This window comes from Cherax quadricarinatus, chromosome 47, assembly GCF_038502225.1.
Source record: "Cherax quadricarinatus isolate ZL_2023a chromosome 47, ASM3850222v1, whole genome shotgun sequence".
NCBI classification, from domain to species: domain Eukaryota; kingdom Metazoa; phylum Arthropoda; class Malacostraca; order Decapoda; family Parastacidae; genus Cherax; species Cherax quadricarinatus.
Window position 1 is genome coordinate 25,842,605 of NC_091338.1, and position 20,000 is coordinate 25,862,604.

A 20,000-nucleotide genomic window follows, 5' to 3' on the forward strand; every position below is an offset into this window, starting at 1 on the left:
CCCATGGGGAGATGTTGTCCGGTCCCATCGCCTTTGAGGTGTCAAGGTCACTTAAGAGCTTCTTCACCTCCTCCTCAGTTGTTCGTATGTCATCCAACACTTGTTGGTATATTCCCTCTTGATGTTCCCTTCTGTGCTGTCTTCCCACAGCCCTTCCTGTCTCTAGAGTAAAAACTTCCTTAAATCTCCTGTTCAGCTCCTCACATACCTCCTGATCATTTCTTGTGAGTTCTCCACCTTCTGTCCTTAATCTGATCACCTGGTCTTTGACTGTTGTCTTCCTCCTGATGTGGCTATACAACAGTTTCGGGTCAGTCTTGATTCTCGATGCTATGTCATTTTCATACTGTCGCTGGGCCTCCCTCCTTACCTGTGCGTACTCATTCCTGGCTCTGCGACTGATCTCCCTGTTTTCGTGTGTTCTCTGCCTTCTGTACTTTTTCCATTCTCAATTGCACTTTGTGTGTGTGTGTGTGTGTGTGTGTGTGTGTGTGTGTGTGTGTGTGTGTGTGTGTGTGTGTGTGTGTGTGTGTGTGTGTGTGTATGTGTGTGTTTGTTTCTTGTATTTTTTCCTTCATTTGTTTGTGCGTCGGTTTTAATTTGTCTGTAATGTATATTTTCTATATTTATTTTCAGGCTGATTGATGCCCTCTGTAGTGCTGACACTGATTTCAAGGTCGAAGTCGAGAAGAAAGAGTAAGTATAAATATTTATACTTAACTCTATGAGGAAAAAAGCCTTCGGTTCTCGTTGTATGTGATAGGAAGAGTTGGTGGCTTTCATTTTTAATGCTTTAAGACTTGAAATTGCATTCTCTGTATGAAAATATGTTCACCAACTGACCCAAATGTACATAGGATTTCCCTAAAGTTCAGTGAGATATATGGGAATAGGTAAAGTCTCTTTAATTGGCACTGAAAAAGAATGTAAATATCAAGAATTTAAGAGTAAGTGAATGAGAAATGAAGAACAACTAGAGCGCCAACATATCTCAGCTCACATGACTCCTACTTAACATGATATTAATCTATTTTGGTGAACAAAGGGTGCGAGACAGGGTGCGAGACAGGGTGTGACACAGCGTGCGACAAGCTTTCGTTCAGGGGATACATGTGACTGAACATCCATGGCAGCACCCAACATGCTGCCAAGTTTTCCTGATTAATGGAATCAACAAAGAATTATAATAATTCATGAATTCAGTTTAAAAATAATTTATACAATTATATTATAATTTATACAATTATATTATAATTTATACAATTATATTATAATTTATACAATTACAAATTATGGTGGCTTGAAGCTACTACGACCTTTTCTGGAAACCCTAGCTGAGACTAAATTTGAGCCTACACGACAGAGAGGTATAACGGATTTTTCAACCACACCACCTACCCCCCTAACCATCCCTCCCTCACACACAGGCACACACACAAGGGCAGACACTCATAAAGGCTTTAGACCCTAGTAGCAAGTTCTCATTCGCTGCCTGGATGAGGTAGAGTGCGGTCGTGCTTTGCACCCCTCTACTGTTTCCCAGACGAGCTACTCAGTCAACGACATGGCGCCAGGTGTGCGCAGGAGAGTGAATACTGTGGGCATTGAACTTATTAGTGGGGCTTTAACGCCTACGTCAGTCGATGTGTTATTGCCCAAAATTATACGAGAGACATATGGCATCAGAGACGAGGATTTATATGGAGTGGCACTGAACGGTGTATATAGAATTTTCGTGAAAGTGCTAACTGCTCAAGTATACGAGGCTTTGGTTGATCGTTTCCAAGATGTCAGCATTAACGTAACACCGGCAGTGAGGGTCAAGTTGATTGATGTATCACTACATTATTCGTGGGTTAAGCTCCGCAACGTGCCTTTTGAGGCTGATGAGGTAGATATTCGAAATGTTTTCGAACGTTATGGAACTGTACATCTGGCCCAACCTGGCAAATGGGTAAAAGGTGCTTACACAGGATTTCCTGAGGGTTCTTTTAATCTCAAGATGACGCTTAGGCATCCTATACCCTCGTATGTATATCCTGATGAGTTTAGAACACAGGTAATGGTAGCGTATGCAGGGCAGAGACGTACGTGCCGACTGTGTGGCGAATATGACCATATGGCGGCAGACTGTGGCAAGCGGAGTATGGCTCCTGGGCCGGCAAGGGGCGGAGCACCTGTGCATGAGCACCAGATGCCTAAGGAAGAACGGGGGCAAGGAGGAGGGCGTGGTCGCATGTGGAGTGAAGAGGTAGTGGCTCCTCCAGTGGAATCGGAAGAATGGGTGATCCATGAATCACCTGGCCCATTAACAGTGGCTCCTGGGCCGGCAAGGGGCGGAGCACCTGCGCATGAGCACCCGATGCCTAAAGAAGAACGGGTGCAAGGAGGAGGGCGTGGTCGCATGTGGAGTGAAGAGGTGGTGGCTCCTCCTGGGGAATCGGAAGAAGTGGTGATCCATGAATCACCTGGCCCATCAACAGTACAGTTGTCAAGTGAGGAGGTACAGGAGGGCGCAGCAGTGAAGGCTATTGAGGAGGAGTTGGAGACGGTGATACAGGCTATGTTACAGTCTACGGAGGTGGAGAGTTACAGCGAACAAGACCCTGGGATCAGGGCAGAAGGTGTGTGTGGGGAAGGGGAGGATCAGGTGGCACCTGTGGTGGACAGTGCGAGTGCCATGGAAGGGCATGAAGGAGGATTAAGGGTGGTAGAGGTGGAAGTCCATTGTGCTGGCTCCCAGGACTCAGATATGGAAACTGAGAGAGCTACAAGGAAAAGGGCAGCAACGTCAGATTCGGACGATGTTCTCACCCCGGCGCAAAGGCCGGGGAAAAAGACATGGGGTTATGGTACCCAGAGTGACTCTGCGAGAGGGCCACAACAGAAGTGGGGGGGGATGGTTGGGAAGGAGGGGGGAGTCTGTGGCAAAGGCACAGTCCAGAGGAACGGTCTGAAAGGGAAGAATCTTGACATGAGGCGGGGAAGGAAACCTTAAACTGGCCTCAGGTGTGTAACAATAAATATTAATGGTCTGTGTGATGGTGTTAAACGGGAGTGCTTCAGGATGTTTTTGAATAGGTACAATGTTGACGTAGCTTTTGTGCAGGAGCACAATTTTAAGCTTGGTCGTGAATTAGTGGTGCCTGGGTATCAGGCTTATGTGTTGCCGTCTGAGCGTTTAAAAGGAGGAGTGGGTGTGTTGATCAGGGAGGCGAGCCCGTTTGTATTGCATAGGAAAGAGGGGGGGGAGGGGGGAGAGTATTACGTGTGGAAGGATGGTGGATGGGGGAGAGAGTGGCGTTTGTGTGTGTGTATGCCCCAGCAGAAAGTGACGTGAAAGTGAAGATGGATTTTGTGCGGGAGGAGCTCGTGTATTACCTACGCACGTTACCGTCTGTGGCGATTGTGGGGGGGGATTGGAATTGTGTAATTAAGAGGACAGACGTGGAACCCAGAGGAGCGGGATATTTTTCCTCAGTCTTGGGGGGCCTGCTTAGAGATCTTCAGTTACGTGATGCTTTCGGGGGAGGTCTGTGGGAGGTGGAACATACGTTTATAAGAAGGGGATATGCGGCTCGTTTGGACAGGTTATATTTATCTCAGAGGGTTTTGGTAGAGTCTTTTAAAACTATTGAGATGGTGTCTTCCGATCATAGGGCGGTATTAGTGGAGGTGGGATGGGATGCTTTGGCTCGTAGGCAGGGAAGTTATTGGAAACTGAACACGATGGTTTTGGGGGATAGGGAGGGAGTGGAAGCGTTTGCAATATTTTGGGAACAGCTCTGTGCCGACAGAAGGACTGAGGAAGATGTGGTAGGATGGTGGGATAGTGTGGCTAAGTTACGAATACGTCAATTTTATGTGAGGGAGGGCAAACGCATTAATCAATTGCGGTATGGTTTGTCAAATTACTTAGAATCTAGATTACGGAATTGTTACGAGGGGGGGCGGTGGCCGGGTTGTACCCGGTGGAGGATATACACATCTTGAAGGACAGAATACGGGATTTGCAAGAAGAACATTTTGAAGCTGTACGGGTACAGGCGGGGTTGGACGAAGTACTCTGGGGCGACAAGCCATCAGCTTGTGTGCTGCGTGGACAGAAGGTACGACAGCGAACGACTACAATACAGGGTTTGCAAGTCATATCTTCTGTGGGGGGTTTTAGAGAGGGTCAGGTATTAAGGGACACCAAGGGGATGAGTGCATATGCAGATAGATGGTTTGAGGAATACGGGAAAAGTAGTGGGGTGGATGGTGAGGTTCTTGGGAAGGTATGTGAGTATGTGCCGTGCAAACTGGGGAGGAGTGATCGGGAGGCACTGGATGGGGTCATTGAGGAGGGGGAAATATGGAGAGCCCTTATGGACATGAGGAAGGGTAAGGCACCTGGGATCGATGGTTTACCTAGCGAATTTTATGTACAGCACTGGGGTCTGCTTAGGGGTTTCCTAGTAAGGTTAATGAATGCCATGAAAGACGGAGGTAAGATGGGAGAATCTCAGGCAACGGCGGTGGTGGTGTTGGTCCCAAAGGGTAAACAGCAGAGTACCCTTCGGGATTACCGAGCCATTTCGTTGCTTTGTGCTGATTATAAATTATTTGCGAAAATTCTTGGGAATCGGCTTAAATGTGTTGTGGGGAGGGTCGTGTTTGAGTCTCATTTTGGTTTACCTGGTAGGTCAATGAGCGCGGGCCACGGGATTATCAAGGGGTTCCTGGAGGACATGGAAAGGGGAAGAGGGGCGTTGGTGGCGTTGGATTGGCAAGGGGCTTATGATAGGGTGGAAAGAAAGGCTTTGAGGGATATTCTCCTACGACAGGGGTTTGGCGAAGAAATAGTGGGGTGGGTGGATACGTTGTACTCAAACGCGAAGGTAAGGGTGCAAATCAATGGGTGTGTGGGGGGGGGAGTCAACATGGAGCGGGGTCTTCGGCAGGGATGTCCTTTATCACAAATATTATTTGCATGTGTTCAGGATCCCTTTTATAAGATGGTGGAGGATCGTCTAAGGACGGGGGGGAGGGATGGTGAGCTGAAGCCGTGGCCTGGTTTGGTGGGCTATGTTGATGATACCACTATTTTGGTAAGTGAGGAGACACGGTTAGGACTTTTGGGGGAAGTTGTACACACTTTTGGGAGAGCTACTGGGATGAAGGTAAATCTGGAAAAGTCAATGATCATGGGGCTGGGAGAGTGGACAGAGAGATTAGATTGGGGATGTGATGTTGTGCAGCGGAGGACCGGGAGTCTGAAAATCTGCGGTGTCATGTATGAGGCTGACCTGAGTGCTGCAAGGGTTAGCAATTCGAATACGATGGTGGAACAGGTGCAGCGACGGTTGGGAATGGTGCGACCTCACTATTTAACCCTTAGGCAACGTGCAATTGTCATCAATGTATTACTATATAGTAAAGTCTGGTTTGTTTCGGCTGTGATGCCGTTAACAGGAACGGCGATCACGAGTATTCTTAGAATGGTGTTCAAATTTTTGTGGGGTTCAGGGTGCAACTGGTTGCGAAGGGAGGTAGTGACATTGCCGGTATGTAGGGGAGGGTTGGGTTTGTTGGACTTGAGAAAGCGCGTGAAATGTGTGTTTATTAAGAGGGAAGTGATGAGTGCAGGTGGATGGAGGGAGGGTCAGCTCGATAAGGTACATGCTCACCTGAGGAAATGGTATGGAGGGGCGGAAATGAAGGAATGTGAGACAGTGTTACACGCCTTAATGTTAGCAAGGGAACCAGGAAAAGTAAAGGTGGGAACTTTGTGTAAATTGTTAGAGAGACATGTAGTGGCGCCGGTTGAAGGGATCTACCCCATGTATGCATGGGATGTAATATGGCGAAGATTTAGTAAATTAAGGATACGACCTAGGGTGCGTGAGGTTATGTACCGTTTCCTGCATGGGATTTTGCCAACGGGAGCGATGCTCCGAGATAGAAGGGTTATTGAGGGTGGGGGGTGTGGCAGATGCAGTGGGGAAGAGACTGCGTATCATGTCGTCTATTTTTGTGAAGGTTTAGAGTGCATCAGGGTATGGATGCGTAAGGTAGTGGTGAGGGTGGGGGGTCAAGGTGTGTCGGTATTGCGAGCGTTGAGTCTTGATATGAGTGGTGTGGAGGAGAGTGTGGTAAGAGGTTTAGCATATGTCATCGTGGACTACATATATGTTTTATGGGGTATGAGGGGGAGGGTGGGTGGGGATGTGCTGAGAAGGACTTTGGCGGCGACGTTTTATCGAACTTTGTGTCGCAATAGAGACATTTTTGGGAAAAGGTGGGAAGAGTATTTTTCTGAGGGTTATAGAGGACTAACAATAGGGAATTTATTGGCGTTATAAGGGGCTTTAACTGCCGGGGTGAGTGGGTTGGTAAAAGGGGGGGGGTTCAGGGGATTTCAACGGGCTCACGTCCTTGGGAATGCAGTGATGTGGTTGGGTGTGATTGGAGGTACTAGTGTGTGACCAGATGAGAGGATGTGCATGATAAGTTTTGCTTAGTTCCCTTGATGGGGAAGGTGTAAGGAGCAGATTAAATATATAACATGTATTAATGTATAACCTATAAATTATATAACATGTATATTTCTTTGGTAGAGTATTATGTTCCACTTGCACTGGTATTGCAATTGAATTTGAATTTTCTAGAGAGGGTTTTCCTTTCACTATTTCCTTGAAGCACTGAGTTATTTTTGCCTTTTTTTTTGTAACGTGGTCCAGCATCAGTTTTGACGTAATTACCTATTATTATTATTCTTATTTAAGGTATTGTAATTTTGGTAGTCCTGTACCATTCATGGTTGTAAATAATATTTCCTCAAGTGACATGTGTCATAATAATCCTAAATTGAGGATAATTAATGTCATGATTATTCAGGTTGGTGATGGGGTTAGTTTTCAATGTGTGTGTGAGTGGGGGGGGAGGGATGATGTCACCTGTGTTGCAGCACAGGTTTCTTAATAAAGCATATTGTAGGTCTGGTGTATTTGTTGCGAGTTGTTTTATGGGTGATTGTCATTAAGCTTGGTGCATTATTGTGTTGAGGTTGTAATTTTAGGAGTTTTATTTATAGCCATTTTGTGGCCTTTGTTATTATAACTTTATTCCTTCTTAAATTGTGATATGTTTTAAAAACTTGTATATAGTAGACTGTCAGTTGTTGCCTGGATTGTTTAGTGTTTATATATTGTTTTACTGATGTTGTCCTTGTTCATTATTTTATATATGTACCTATTAATATTTGTACATGAAGTTTTAAATAAAATATAAAAAAAAAAAAAAAAAGTAGCAAGTTCCGCTTTTTATAACCCAGAATTACTGGTATGTATTAGCAGTATCTCCCCCTCACACCTCCCCCACACACACGAACACACACATATACACACACACACACACACACACCTGCACTAGGACAATATGGTAACTAACTAGGCGAATACACACACACACACACACACATGTGTGTGTGTGTGTGTGTGTGTGTGTGTGTGTGTGTGTGTGTGTGTGTGTGTGTGTGTGTGTATGTGTGTGTTTGTTTCTTGTATTTTTTCCTTCATTTGTTTGTGCGTCGGTTTTAATTTATGTCTGTAATGTATATTTTCTATATTTATTTTCAGGCTGATTGATGACCTCAGTAGTGCTGACACTGATGTCAAGGTCGAAGTCGAGAAGAAAGAGTAAGTATAAATATTTATACTTAACTCTATGAGGAAAAAGTCTTCGGTTCTCGTTGTATGTGATAGGAAGAGTTGGTGGCTTTCATTTTTAATGCTTTAAGACTTGAAATTGCATTCTCTGTATGAAAATATGTTCACCAACTGACCCAAATGTACATAGGATTTCCCTAAAGTTCAGTGAGATATATGGGAATAGTTAAAGTCTCTTTAATTGGCACTGAAAAAGAATGTAAATATCAAGAATTTAAGAGTAAGTGAATGAGAAATGAAGAACAACTAGAGCGCCAACATATCTCAGCTCACATGACTCCTACTTAACATGATATTAATCTATTTTGGTGAACAAAGGGTGCGAGACAGGGTGCGAGACAGGGTGTGACACAGCGTGCGACAAGCTTTCGTTCAGGGGATACATGTGACTGAACATCCATGGCAGCACCCAACATGCTGCCAAGTTTTCCTGATTAATGGAATCAACAAAGAATTATAATAATTCATGAATTCAGTTTAAAAATAATTTATACAATTATATTATAATTTATACAATTATATTATAATTTGTTTAAAACAAATTATGGAGGCTTGAAGCTACTACGACCTTTTCTGGAAACCCAGCACATAAAATGGGCAAGTATCATGACCTTCGGATACCCTTTACAAATGAATCCTTCATATTTAACAATATGAACACTTCAATGTACCCCAAAACAAAAAAAAAAAAAACCTGCAGGAAGGACATAGTTCTTCGGTAGCTTGCTCAACTCCTTGCAGACTGCCTTTTCATTTTTCGTGCTCACCCGTCTTCGGCACATGGAACTCTGTGAGAAAAAAAGCCTTCGGTTCTCGATGCTTGCATATAGTCCGTGGATTGATCTATATGTGCTCACTTATATATGGTTGCGAGAGTCGACTCATAGCTCCTGGCCCCGCCACCTTCCTGATCGCTACTAGGTCCATTCTCTCCCGGCTCCATGAGCTTCATTGTACCTCTTCTAAAAGTATTAATGGATCATTCCTCCACTACATCAATCTCCAGACTCTTCCATTTCCTGACAACTCTGTGACTGAAAAGATACTTCCTAATTCCTTGTGATTAATCTGAGTTTTCAACTTTCAGCTGTGCCCCCTTATTACTTTTCCCAATCTCTAAAACATTATGTCGCTGTTCACCTTATCAATTCCTCTCAGTATTTTATATGTCGTTATCATGTCTTCCCTATTCCTCCTGTCCTCTACTGTTGTCATGTTGAGTTCCCTTAATTCTTCCTTGTAGAACATACCTTTCAGCTCTGGGAATAGTCTTGCTGCAAACCTTTGCACCTTCTCTAATTTCTTGACATGTTTAACCAGGTGCGGGTTCCATATTGGTGCTGCATATACCAACATTGGCCTTACATAAATGGTGTAAAGTGATGTGAATGACTTCTTACTTAAATGTCGAAACACTGTTCCCAGGTTTACCAAGCGCCCACATGTTGCAGCGGTTATTTGTTTGATGTGCTCCTATTTCTTAAGTGAGTTTTGCAGCATTTCACATTTTAAGCTGTACTCCATCTGTGATCTTCTTTGTCCTTCCCCAAGCTTCATAACTTTGCATTTGCTGGGGGTTAACTTCAGGAGTCATTTGTCGGAGCAGTCATGCAGCCTGTCCAGATCTCCTTGTAGGCTTACCTAATACTCGTCCGTTTGTTCTCCTTATTAGCTTTTCATTATCTTCGAACAGGGACACCTCTAAACGAAAGAGCACCGGACCTAGGACTAACCCTTGTGTAACACCACTCGACACATGCGCCTACTCGGATTCCTCGTCTCTTACCAACACACGTCGTTTTCGTCCTGTCAGGAATCCCCTGTTCCATTGCAGTACATTCCTTCCGATTCCTGCCGGCTCCTAAAGCTTTTCAACTAGTTTCTTGGTTGGTACTATGTTGAAAGCCTTCTTACAGTCTAAGAAGATGCTGTCTATCCATGCCACTCTCTCGTGTGTTACTTCTCTTACATTGTCATAGGACTCCAATACATTGGTGATGCAGGACTTCAGTTCCCCGATTCCGTGCTGGTTATCATGTGTGAGCCCGTTCCTTTCTAGGTTCTCCACCACCCATCAGTAAAGTGGGTACCTGGGTGTTAGTCTGCTACCGTGGGTAGCATCCTGGGACAAAACTGACTTAATTTGTCCAAAGTGCTCTGCAGAGTGGGTACCCGGGTGTTAATCTACTAGCGTGGGTCGCATCCTGGGACAAAATTGACCAAATTTACCCAAAGTGCCCTGCATAACAAGCAGCTTACGATGTAGTAGTAAGTCATTGGTGTCAACTAGGCCACTATACCTTGTACACGTACTTGTAGAAATAAATATACTGTATTATTATCTTTTGAAAGATTCCTTACAGAGGTATCGGAATGCTATTCTCAGGTTTGCCAGGCGCCGACATGCTGCAGCAGTTATCTGGTTCATGTGCGTCTAAGGTCTTCTTTGCCCTCCCCGATCTTTATTACTTTGCATTTGGCGGGGTTAAATTTGACTAGACATTTGCTGGGTCAGTCTTCCAGCCTGTCCAAGTCTCTTTGTAGTCTTGCCTGATCCTCATCCTATTAAATTCTCCTCATTAAACTTCACCTGCAAACAAGGGCTCTTCTGATTCTATCCCTTCCATCATCTCATTCACATATACCAAAAATAGGGACTGACACCTCGTCATGTTCCATGACTCGCTGTTGCCTCCCTGTCAGGTATTCTCTCATCCATTGCAGTGCCCTTCCTGTTATGTGTGCCTGATCTTCTAGCTTTTGCACTAATCTCTTGTAAGGAACTGTGTCGAAAGCTTTATTGCAGTCCAAGAAAATGCAACCAACCCACCCATCTCCCTCGTGTATTATTTCCGTTACCTTGTCATAAAACTCTGTTAGGTTTGTGACACAGGATTTTACGTCCCTGAATCCGTGCTTGCTGTCGTTTATAAGCTTGTTCCATTTTAGATACTCCACGACTCTCCTCATGATTATCTTCTCCATGACGTTGCATACCATACACGTCAGCGACACTTGCCTGTAGTTTAGTGCCTCGTGTCTGTCTTCTTTCTTAAAAATGGGGATTAATACTTGACGTCTTCCATACCACAGTAGTTGCCCAGTTTCAAGGGATGTGTCGAAAATTGTTGTTAGTGGCACACGCAGCGTCTATGCGTGCGTGCGTGCGTGTCTGTGAGTGTGTGTGTGTGTGTGTGTGTGTGTGTGTGTGTGTATGTGTGTGTGTATGTGTGTGTGTGTGTGTGTGTGTGTGTGTGTGTGTGTGTGTGTGTGTGTGTGTGTGTGTGTGTGTGTGTATGTGTGCGTGTGTGTGTGTGTGTGTGTGTGTGTGTGTGTGTGTGTGTGTGTGTGTGTGTGTGTGTGTGTGTGTGTGTGTGTGTGTGTGTGTGTGTGTGTACTCACCTAATTGTACTCACCTAATTGTGGCTGCAGGGGTCGAGACTCTGCTCCTGGACCCCGCCTCTTCACTGAATGCTACTAGGTCCTCTCTCTCATGCTCCATGAGCCTTATCATACCTCATCTAAAAGCTATGTATGATTCCTGCCTCCACTACCTCACTTGCTAGGCTATTCCATTTCCTGACTATGACTGAACAAATACTTCCTAACATCCCTTTGACTCTTCTGGGTCTTCAACTTCCAGTTGTGTCCCCTTGTTTCTGTGTCCCCTCTTTGGAACATCCTGTCTCTGTCCACCTTGTCTATTCCATGCAGTATTTTGTATGTTATCATGTCTCCCCTAGCCCTCCTGTCCTCAAGTGTCGTCAGGCCGATTTCCCTCAACCTTTCTTCGTAGGACATTCCCTTTAGCTCTGGAACTGACCTTGTCGCAAACCTTTGCACTTTCTCTAATTTCTTTACGTGCTTGATCAAGTGTGGGCTCCAAACAGGTGCTGCATACTCGAATATGGGCCTGACGTACACGGTGTACAGTGTCTTGAACGATTCCTTACTAAGGTATCGAAACGCTATTCTCAGGTTTGCCAGGCGCCCGTATGCTGCAGCAGTCATCTGTTTGATGTGTGCTTCCGGTGACGTGCTCGGTGTTATACTCACCCCAAGATCTTTCTCCTTGAGGGAGGTTTGCAGTCTTTGGCTACCTAGCTTATACATCGTCCGCGGTCTTCTTTACCCTTCCCCAATCTTCATGACTTTGCATTTGGCTGGGTTAAATTCGAGAAGCCAGTTGCTGGACCAGGTGTCCAGCCTGTCCAGGTCTCTTTGGAGTCCTACCTGATCTTTATCTGATTTAAGTTTCCTCATTAACTTCACATCATCTGTGAACAGGGACACTTCTGAGTCGAAACCTTCCATCATGTCATTCACATATACCAGAAATAGCACTGGTCATAGGACTGACCCCTGTGAGACCCCACTCGTCACAGGTGCCCACTGTGATACCTCATCATGTATCATGACTCGTTGTTGTCTCCCCATCAGGTATTCTCTGATCCATTGCAGTGCCCTTCCTGTTATGTGTGCCTGATCTTCTAGCTTTTGCACTAATCTCTTGTAAGGAACTGTGTCGAAAGCTTTATTGCGGTCCAAGAAAATGCAACCAACCCACCCATCTCCCTCGTGTATTATTTCCGTTACCTTGTCATAAAACTCTGTTAGGTTTGTGACACAGGATTTTACGTCCCTGAATCCGTGCTTGCTGTCGTTTATAAGCTTGTTCCATTTTAGATACTCCACGACTCTCCTCATGATTATCTTCTCCATGACGTTGCATACCATACACGTCAGCGACACTTGCCTGTAGTTTAGTGCCTCGTGTCTGTCTTCTTTCTTAAAAATGGGGATTATACTTGCCGTCTTCCATACCTCTAGCTTCTGCACCAATTTCCTGTGAGGAACTGTTTCAAAGGCCTTCTTGCAGCCCAAGAAGATGCAATCAACCCACCCCTCTCTCTCGTGTCTTACTTCTGTTACTTTATTATAAAACTCCAGTAGGTTTGTGACACAGGATTTGCCTTCCCTAAAACCATGCTGGTTGGCATTTATACTCTTGTTTCGTTCCAGGTGCTCCACCACTCTCCTCCTGATAATCTTCTCCATTACTTTGCATACTATGCACGTCAGTGACAATGGTCTATAGTTTAGTGCCTCCTTTCTGTCTCCTTTTTTTAAATATGGGTACTACATTTGCCGTCTTCCATACCTCAGGTAGTTGCCCAGTTTCAAGGGATGTATTGAAGATTGTGGCTAGTGGCACACACAGCATTTCTGCTCCCTCTCTAAGGACCCACTTGGAGATGTCTGGTCCCATTGCCTTTGAGGTATCAAGGTCCCTTAGCAGCTTCTTAGCAGCAGTGTGTGTGTGTGTGTGTGTGTGTGTGTGTGTGTGTGTGTGTGTGTGTGTGTGTGTGTGTGTGTGTGTGTGTGTGTGTGTGTGTGTGTGTGTGTGTGTGTGTGTGTGTGTGTGTGTGTGTGTATGTGTGTGTGTGTGTGTGTGTGTGTGTGTGTGTGTACTCACCTAGTTGTACTCACCTAGTTGAGGTTGCGGGGGTCGAGTCCGAGCTCCTGGCCCCGCCTCTTCACTGATCGCTACTAGGTCACTCTCCCTGAGCCCTGAGCTTTATCATACCTCTGCTTAAAGCTATATATGGATCCTGCCTCCACTACATCACTTCCCAAACTATTCCACTTACTGACTACTCTGTGGGTGAAGAAATACTTCCTAACATCCCTGTGATTCATCTGTGTCTTCAGCTTCCAACTGTGTCCCCTTGTTACTGTGTCCAATCTCTGGAACATCCTGTCTTTGTCCACCTTGTCAATTCCTCTCAGTATTTTGTATGTCGTTATCATGTCCCCCCTATCTCTCCTGTCCTCCAGTGTCATCAGGTTGATTTCCCTTAACCTCTCCTCGTAGGACATACCTCTTAGGTCTGGGACTAGTCTTGTTGCAAACCTTTGCACTTTCTCTAGTTTCTTTATGTGCTTGGCTAGGTGTGGGTTCCAAACTGGTGCCGCATTCTCCAATATGGGCCTGACGTACACGGTGTACAGGGTCCTGAATGATTCCTTATTAAGATGTCGGAATGCTGTTCTGAGGTTTGCTAAGCGCCCATATGCTGCAGCAGTTATTTGGTTGATGTGCGCTTCAGGAGATGTGCCTGGTGTTATACTCACCCCAAGATCTTTTTCCTTGAGTGAGGTTTGTAGTCTCTGGCCCCCTAGACTGTACTCCGTCTGCGGTCTTCTTTGCCCTTCCCCAATCTTCATGACTTTGCACTTGGTGGGATTGAACTCCAGGAGCCAATTGCTGGACCAGGTCTGCAGCCTGTCCAGATCCCTTTGTAGTTCTGCCTGGTCTTCGATCGAGTGAATTCTCATCAACTTCACGTCATCTGCAAACAGGGACACCTCAGAGTCTATTCCTTCCGTCATGTCGTTCACAAATTCCAGAAACAGCACTGGTCCTAGGACTGACCCCTGTGGGACCCCACTGGTCACAGGTGCCCACTCTGACACCTCGCCACGTACCATGACTCGCTGCTGTCTTCCTGACAAGTATTCCCTGATCCATTGTAGTGCCTACCCTGTTATCCCTGCTTGGTCCTCCAGTTTTTGCACCAATCTCTTGTGTGGAACTGTGTCAAACGCCTTCTTGCAGTCCAAAAAAATGCAATCCACCCACCCCTCTCTCTCTTGTCTTACTGCTGTCACCATGTCATAGAACTCCAGTAGGTTTGTGACACAGGATTTCCCGTCCTGTGTGTGTGTGTGTGTGTGTGTGTGTGTGTGTGTGTGTGTGTGTGTGTATGTGTGTATACACACCTATATGTACTCACCTATATGTGATTGCAGGGGTCAAGTCATAGTTCCTGGACCCTCCTCTTCACTCGTCGATACTAAGTTACTCTCTCCCTGCTTCCACTACTTCACTCTCCAGATTATTCCACTTCCTGATATCTCTAAGGCTAAAGAAATGCTTCCTAACATCCCTATGACTCATCTGTATTTTCAGCTTCCAATTTTGGCTCCTTGTTCATGAATCCCATCTATGAAACATTCGAGCTCTGTTCATCTTGTCAATTCCTCTCAGTATTTTATACATCAGTATTTTATACGTCAATATTTTATACTTCATTATTTTGTACGTCAGGCCTATCCAATATAGGCCTGACGTACAAGTGTACAATGTCGTGAATGACTCCTTACTGAGATGTCTAAATGCTAACCTCTGGTTTGTCAAGGGTCCATATGCTGCAGCAGTTAGTTGATTGATGTGTGCCTCAGGAGACACGTTCGTTATAATACTTACCCCAAGATCCTTTTCTTTAAATTACGTTTGCAGCTTTAGATCCCCTAACCTGTACTCCGTCTGCAGTCTTCTATGTCCTTCCCTAAGCTTCATGACTTTACATTTACTGGGGTTAAACTCCAGGAGCCATTTGTCAGAACAGACTTGTCGTCTGTCCAGATCCCCTTGTAATCTTAACTGGTCCTTACCCAGTTTCACATAATCAGCGAACAGTGACACTTCTGAATCTATTCCTTCCATCATGTCATTCACGTACACAAGAAACAGCACCGGACTTAGGACTTATCCTTGTGGAACCCCACTCGGCACATGTGCCCACTCTGACACTTCATCACGTACCAGCACTTCTTGTTTCCTTCCTGTCAGGTGTTCCCGATCATTACAGTTCTTTCCCTATTATTCCTGCCTGCTCCTCTAATTTTTGCACCAATCTCTTGTGTGGTGCTGTGTCAAAAGCCTTCTTGCAGTCCAAAAAGATGCAATCTATCCATCCCTCTCTCTCCTGTCTTATTTCTGTTACCTTATCGTAGAACTCAAGTAGATTTGTGACACAGGATTTCCCATACCTCACCTATGCTATTTGTGCTTGGGGATCAACTGCAGCAACACACCTAAAGCCAATAATAACCCAACAAAAAGCTGCAGTAAGAATAATCACTAAATCCCATCTCTGGCAACACCCTCCCCCAACTCTTCATAGATCTAAACTTACTCCCTGTTCAGTACATCCACACTTACTACTGTGCAATCTACATCTACAGGACCTTAAACTCCAATGTCAACCTTGACCTAAAACGCTTTCTTGATAGTTGTGACAGAACCCACAGGCATAACACCAGACACAAACATCTCTACGACATTCCCCATGTCCGACTAAACCTTTACAAAAATTCAATGTATGTCAAAGGCCCTAAAATCTGGAACACCCTACCTGAGAACTCTAGAACTGCAGACACATTCATCACCTTCAAAACTACCATTAGAAAACATCTTATCTCCCTGATAAACCCCATCAACTAACTACACGAATACCACCTGGTGGTTCACACTTACACTCACTCACCCATTTGACCATAAACAGAAATATTAATCTCAATCTTAAAATAATGAATCCTATGATACTCCAATACTGAAACTATGTACTGTGCCAAAACAAAAGCATTCACATTGCTAAACTCACAAACTAGTATTTAGTCACTTAGCCATAATACCAACTTACCTCATAATTTGTAATATTTTAAAATAAAGAATTAAACTAAGTTTGCCCGAAATGCCTAGCCATGCTAGGCGTTCTAGTGGTACACTCTGTAATCATTATTTAACTACATGTAAACCACACAACAACCAAATTCTGTAAATTCAACATTGTAATCTTTATAGAGAATAAACTTTGAATTTGAATTGAATTTGAATCTCTGAAGCCGTGCTAATTGTCATGTATAAACCCAGTCAATGCGTTCCACCACTCTTTTCCTGATAACCTTTTCCATGACTTTACATACAATACAAGTCAGTGATACTGGTCTGTCTCCTTTCCCGTCTGTCTCCTTTCTTAAAAAATGGAACTACATTTGCTGTCTTCAACGCCTCAGGCAATTGCCCAGTTTCGATAGATTTACTGAAGACTGCCGTTAGCGGCACACATAGTTCCTCTGCTCCCTCTCTCAGTATCCATGGAGATATGTTATCTGGGCATACCGCCTTTGAGGTACCTAGTTCACCTATCAGTTTCTTCACCTCTTCCTTGGTTATGTGTACTGTGTCCAGCACCTGCTGGTGCACCCTACCTCAACGGTTTGCTGGAAGCATTCCTGTCTCTATTGTGAATACTTCACTAAATCTTGTGTTTAGTTCATCACATACTTCCTGGTCACTCTTTGTGAGCTCCCCTCCTTCTTTCCTCAGTCTGATTACCTGTTCCTTGTCTGTTGTTTTTCTCCTAATGTGACTCTATAATATCTTTGGTTCAGATTTAGCTTTTGAAGCTATGTCGTTCTCATATTGCCTGTGGGCCTCTCTCCTTATGCCTGCATATTCGTTTCTGGTTCTTCTGCTTAACTCCTTGTTTTCTTGAGTTCTTTGCCTTCTATACCTCTTCCATGATCTAGCACACTTGACTTTGGCCTCTTTACACCTCCAGTTAAACTATGGGCTCACTCTGGTCTTACCATTTTTTCTGTTACCCTTTGGTATGAACTTCTCCTCTGCCTCCCTGCACTTAGTGATCACTAGTTCCATTATTTCATTTAATGTCTTTCCCTGTAGTTCTCTTTCCAATTGCGCTTCATGCAGGAAACGTCTCATGACTATGTAGTCTCCTTTTTTGAAGCTCTGCTCCTCTCGTTGTTCTCGTGCTGCTGCATTCTCCACTGTTAACTCAACAAGGTATTCAAAACTCAGGACATCATGATCACTAGCGCCAAGGGGTCTTTCGTGGGTGATATCCCCTATGTCTGAACTATTCAAGGTGAGTATGAGATCCAGCCTTCCTGCAACATCCTCTCCTCTCTGGTTGTATCCCTAACATGTTGATCCATGAAGTTCTCCAGTACTGTTTCCAACATCTTAGCCCTCCATGTTTCTGGTCCCACATGTGACTCTAGGTTTTCCCAGTCAATCTCTTTATGATTGAAATCCCCCATTATGAGTAATTTTGTCCTACCCATGTGAGCCCTCCTGGCCACTTCAGCTAGTGCATCCACCATTGCCCTCTTGAGCTCATCATTCTCTTGTCTTGTCCTCCATCTGTTCAGTGGCAGGTTATACATCACTGCTATCATCACCTTTAGACTCCCCAATCTGAAGTGTTCCTACAATGAAGTCGTCTGCTTCCCTTCTGTCCATTTCTCTCATTTCCTCAAAACTCCACTGATTTTAGATGAGCAGTGCTACTCCTCCCCCTCCTCTGTTCTCTGTCTTTCCTCATGATCTGATATCCAGGGGAAAAGATTGCATCTGTTTTCATTCTTGTAAGTTTTGTCTCTGTTATTGCTATGATGTCAGGTGATGCATCAATGATTCGTTGTTGCCACTCTTCACTCTTATTTGTTATTCCATCTACATTGGTGTACCATACCTTTATCTTCCTTTCCATTACTATATGTTGGGAGATGAAAGAGAAAGGTGCAGACTAGGAGGGTGGGAGGCAGGGCGGAATATTATGAGAGGCTGCTGTAATTGCGAAACTATTGCTTAGGGGGATGGAGGCTATGAAGTGTGGTTTGTTTCTGGCTCTTGTGTTTGGTTGATATGGGTGACAGGGGTTGAAGGAATTCTGTAGGCATTTGTTTGATGTGTGTGTGTGTGGGTGTGTGTGTGTGTGTGTGTGTGTGTTCAACTAGCTGTGGTTGCAGGGGTCGAGTCATAATTCCTGGCCTTGCCTCTTCAATGGTTGCCACTGGGTCCACTCCTTCCTCTATTAGCTTTATCATACCTCTTAAAGCTATGTATGAATTCTGCCTCCACTACATCACTCTTCAGATTATTCCACTTTCTGACAACTCTGTGACTGAAGAAGTACTTCCTAACATCCCTGTGACTCATCTGAGTCTTCGATTTCTACTTGACACCCCTAGTTGCGTCCCATCTCTGAAACATTTTGTCCCTATCTACCTTGTCAATTCCTCTCAGTATTCTATATGTTGTTATCATTCCCCCTATCCCTCCTGTCCTCTAGTGTCGTCAGGTCGATTTTCCTTAACCTCTTCTTGTAGGACATACCCTTTAGCTCAGGGGCTAGTCTTGTTGCAAACCTTTCCATTTCTCGTATTTCTTGACGTGCTTGGCCAGGTGTATGTTCCATACTTGTGCTGTATACGACAATATGAGCCTGACGCACGCTGTGCACAGTCTTGAACGATTCCTTACTGAGGTGCCGAAACGCTATTTTCCGGTTTGCTAGGCGCCCGTTTACTGCAGCAGTTATTTGGTTGATATGCGCTTCAGGAGATGTGTTCCTTATTATACTCGCCTCGAGATCCTTTTCTTTGAGGGAGGTCTGTAGTCTTTGGTCCCCTAGCCTGTACTCTCTCTGTGGTATTCTTTTTCTTTTTCCCAGTCGTCATGACTTTGCACTTGATGGGGTTAAATTACAGAATTCATTTGCTAGATCAGGCTTGCAACCTGTCCAGATCCCTTTGCAGTCCTGCCTGATCCTCATCCGATTGAATTCTTCTCTTTAGCTTCACATTATCTGCAAACAGGGACACTTCTGTATCTATCCCTTCTCTCATATCATTCACATATACCAGAAACAGCACTGTCCTAGGATTGACCCCTATGGAATCCCACACGGGTCACCTCGTAAAGTACCAAAACTCGTTGTTACCTTCCTCTCAGGTATTCTCTGATCCATTGAAATGCGTTTCCTGTTATACTTGCCTGATCCTATAGCTTTTGCACTAATCTCTTGTGTAGAAATGTGTCAAAAGCCTTCTTACACTCCAAGAAAATGCAATCTACCCACCCTTCTCTCTGTCGTCTTACCGCTATCACCTTATTGTGAATAAGCTCATTCCTATCTAGGTGCTCCTCCACTATTTTTCTTCATAATCTTCTACTATACATGTCTGTGACACTGGTCTGTTGTTTAATGTTGTGTGTATGTCTCCTTTCTTAACAATTGGGATTACATTTGCTGTCTTCAACACCTCAGGTAGTCGCCCTGCTTCGATAAATGTGTTGAAGATTGTTGTTAGTGGCACACAGAGCGCCTCTGCTCCATCTCTCATGATCCTCGGACAGGTGTTGTCCGGTCCAAGAGCCTTTGAGATATCTAGCTCACTTAGCAGCCTCTTCATTTCCTCCATTGTGCGTATTGTGTCCAGCACCTGTTGCTGTACCCCACCATTCCGGCTTTCTGGAGTCCTCTCTCTCTCCACGGAAAGTACTTCTCTAAGTCGCATACTGAGCTCTTCACATACCTCTCGGTCGTTTCTTTTGAACTACCCTCCTTCCTTCTTCAGGCTGATCACCTGGTCCTTGACTGTTGTTTTCCTCCTGATGTGGCCGTGCAACAGCTT

General features: G+C 44.7%; 1 protein-coding gene across 1 annotated transcript in view; it reads left to right on the forward strand.

Moving 5' to 3' along the window:
• LOC128696564 (deoxynucleoside triphosphate triphosphohydrolase SAMHD1-like) overlaps window positions 1-20,000 on the forward strand; it is a 266,099-nt gene that overhangs the window by 136,414 nt on the left and 109,685 nt on the right. The window contains exons 8-9 of the mRNA XM_070094765.1: window positions 637-696; window positions 7,620-7,679. Of these exons, the coding sequence (XP_069950866.1) occupies window positions 637-696; window positions 7,620-7,679 (120 nt within the window). The remainder of the gene's footprint in view (window positions 1-636; window positions 697-7,619; window positions 7,680-20,000) is intronic.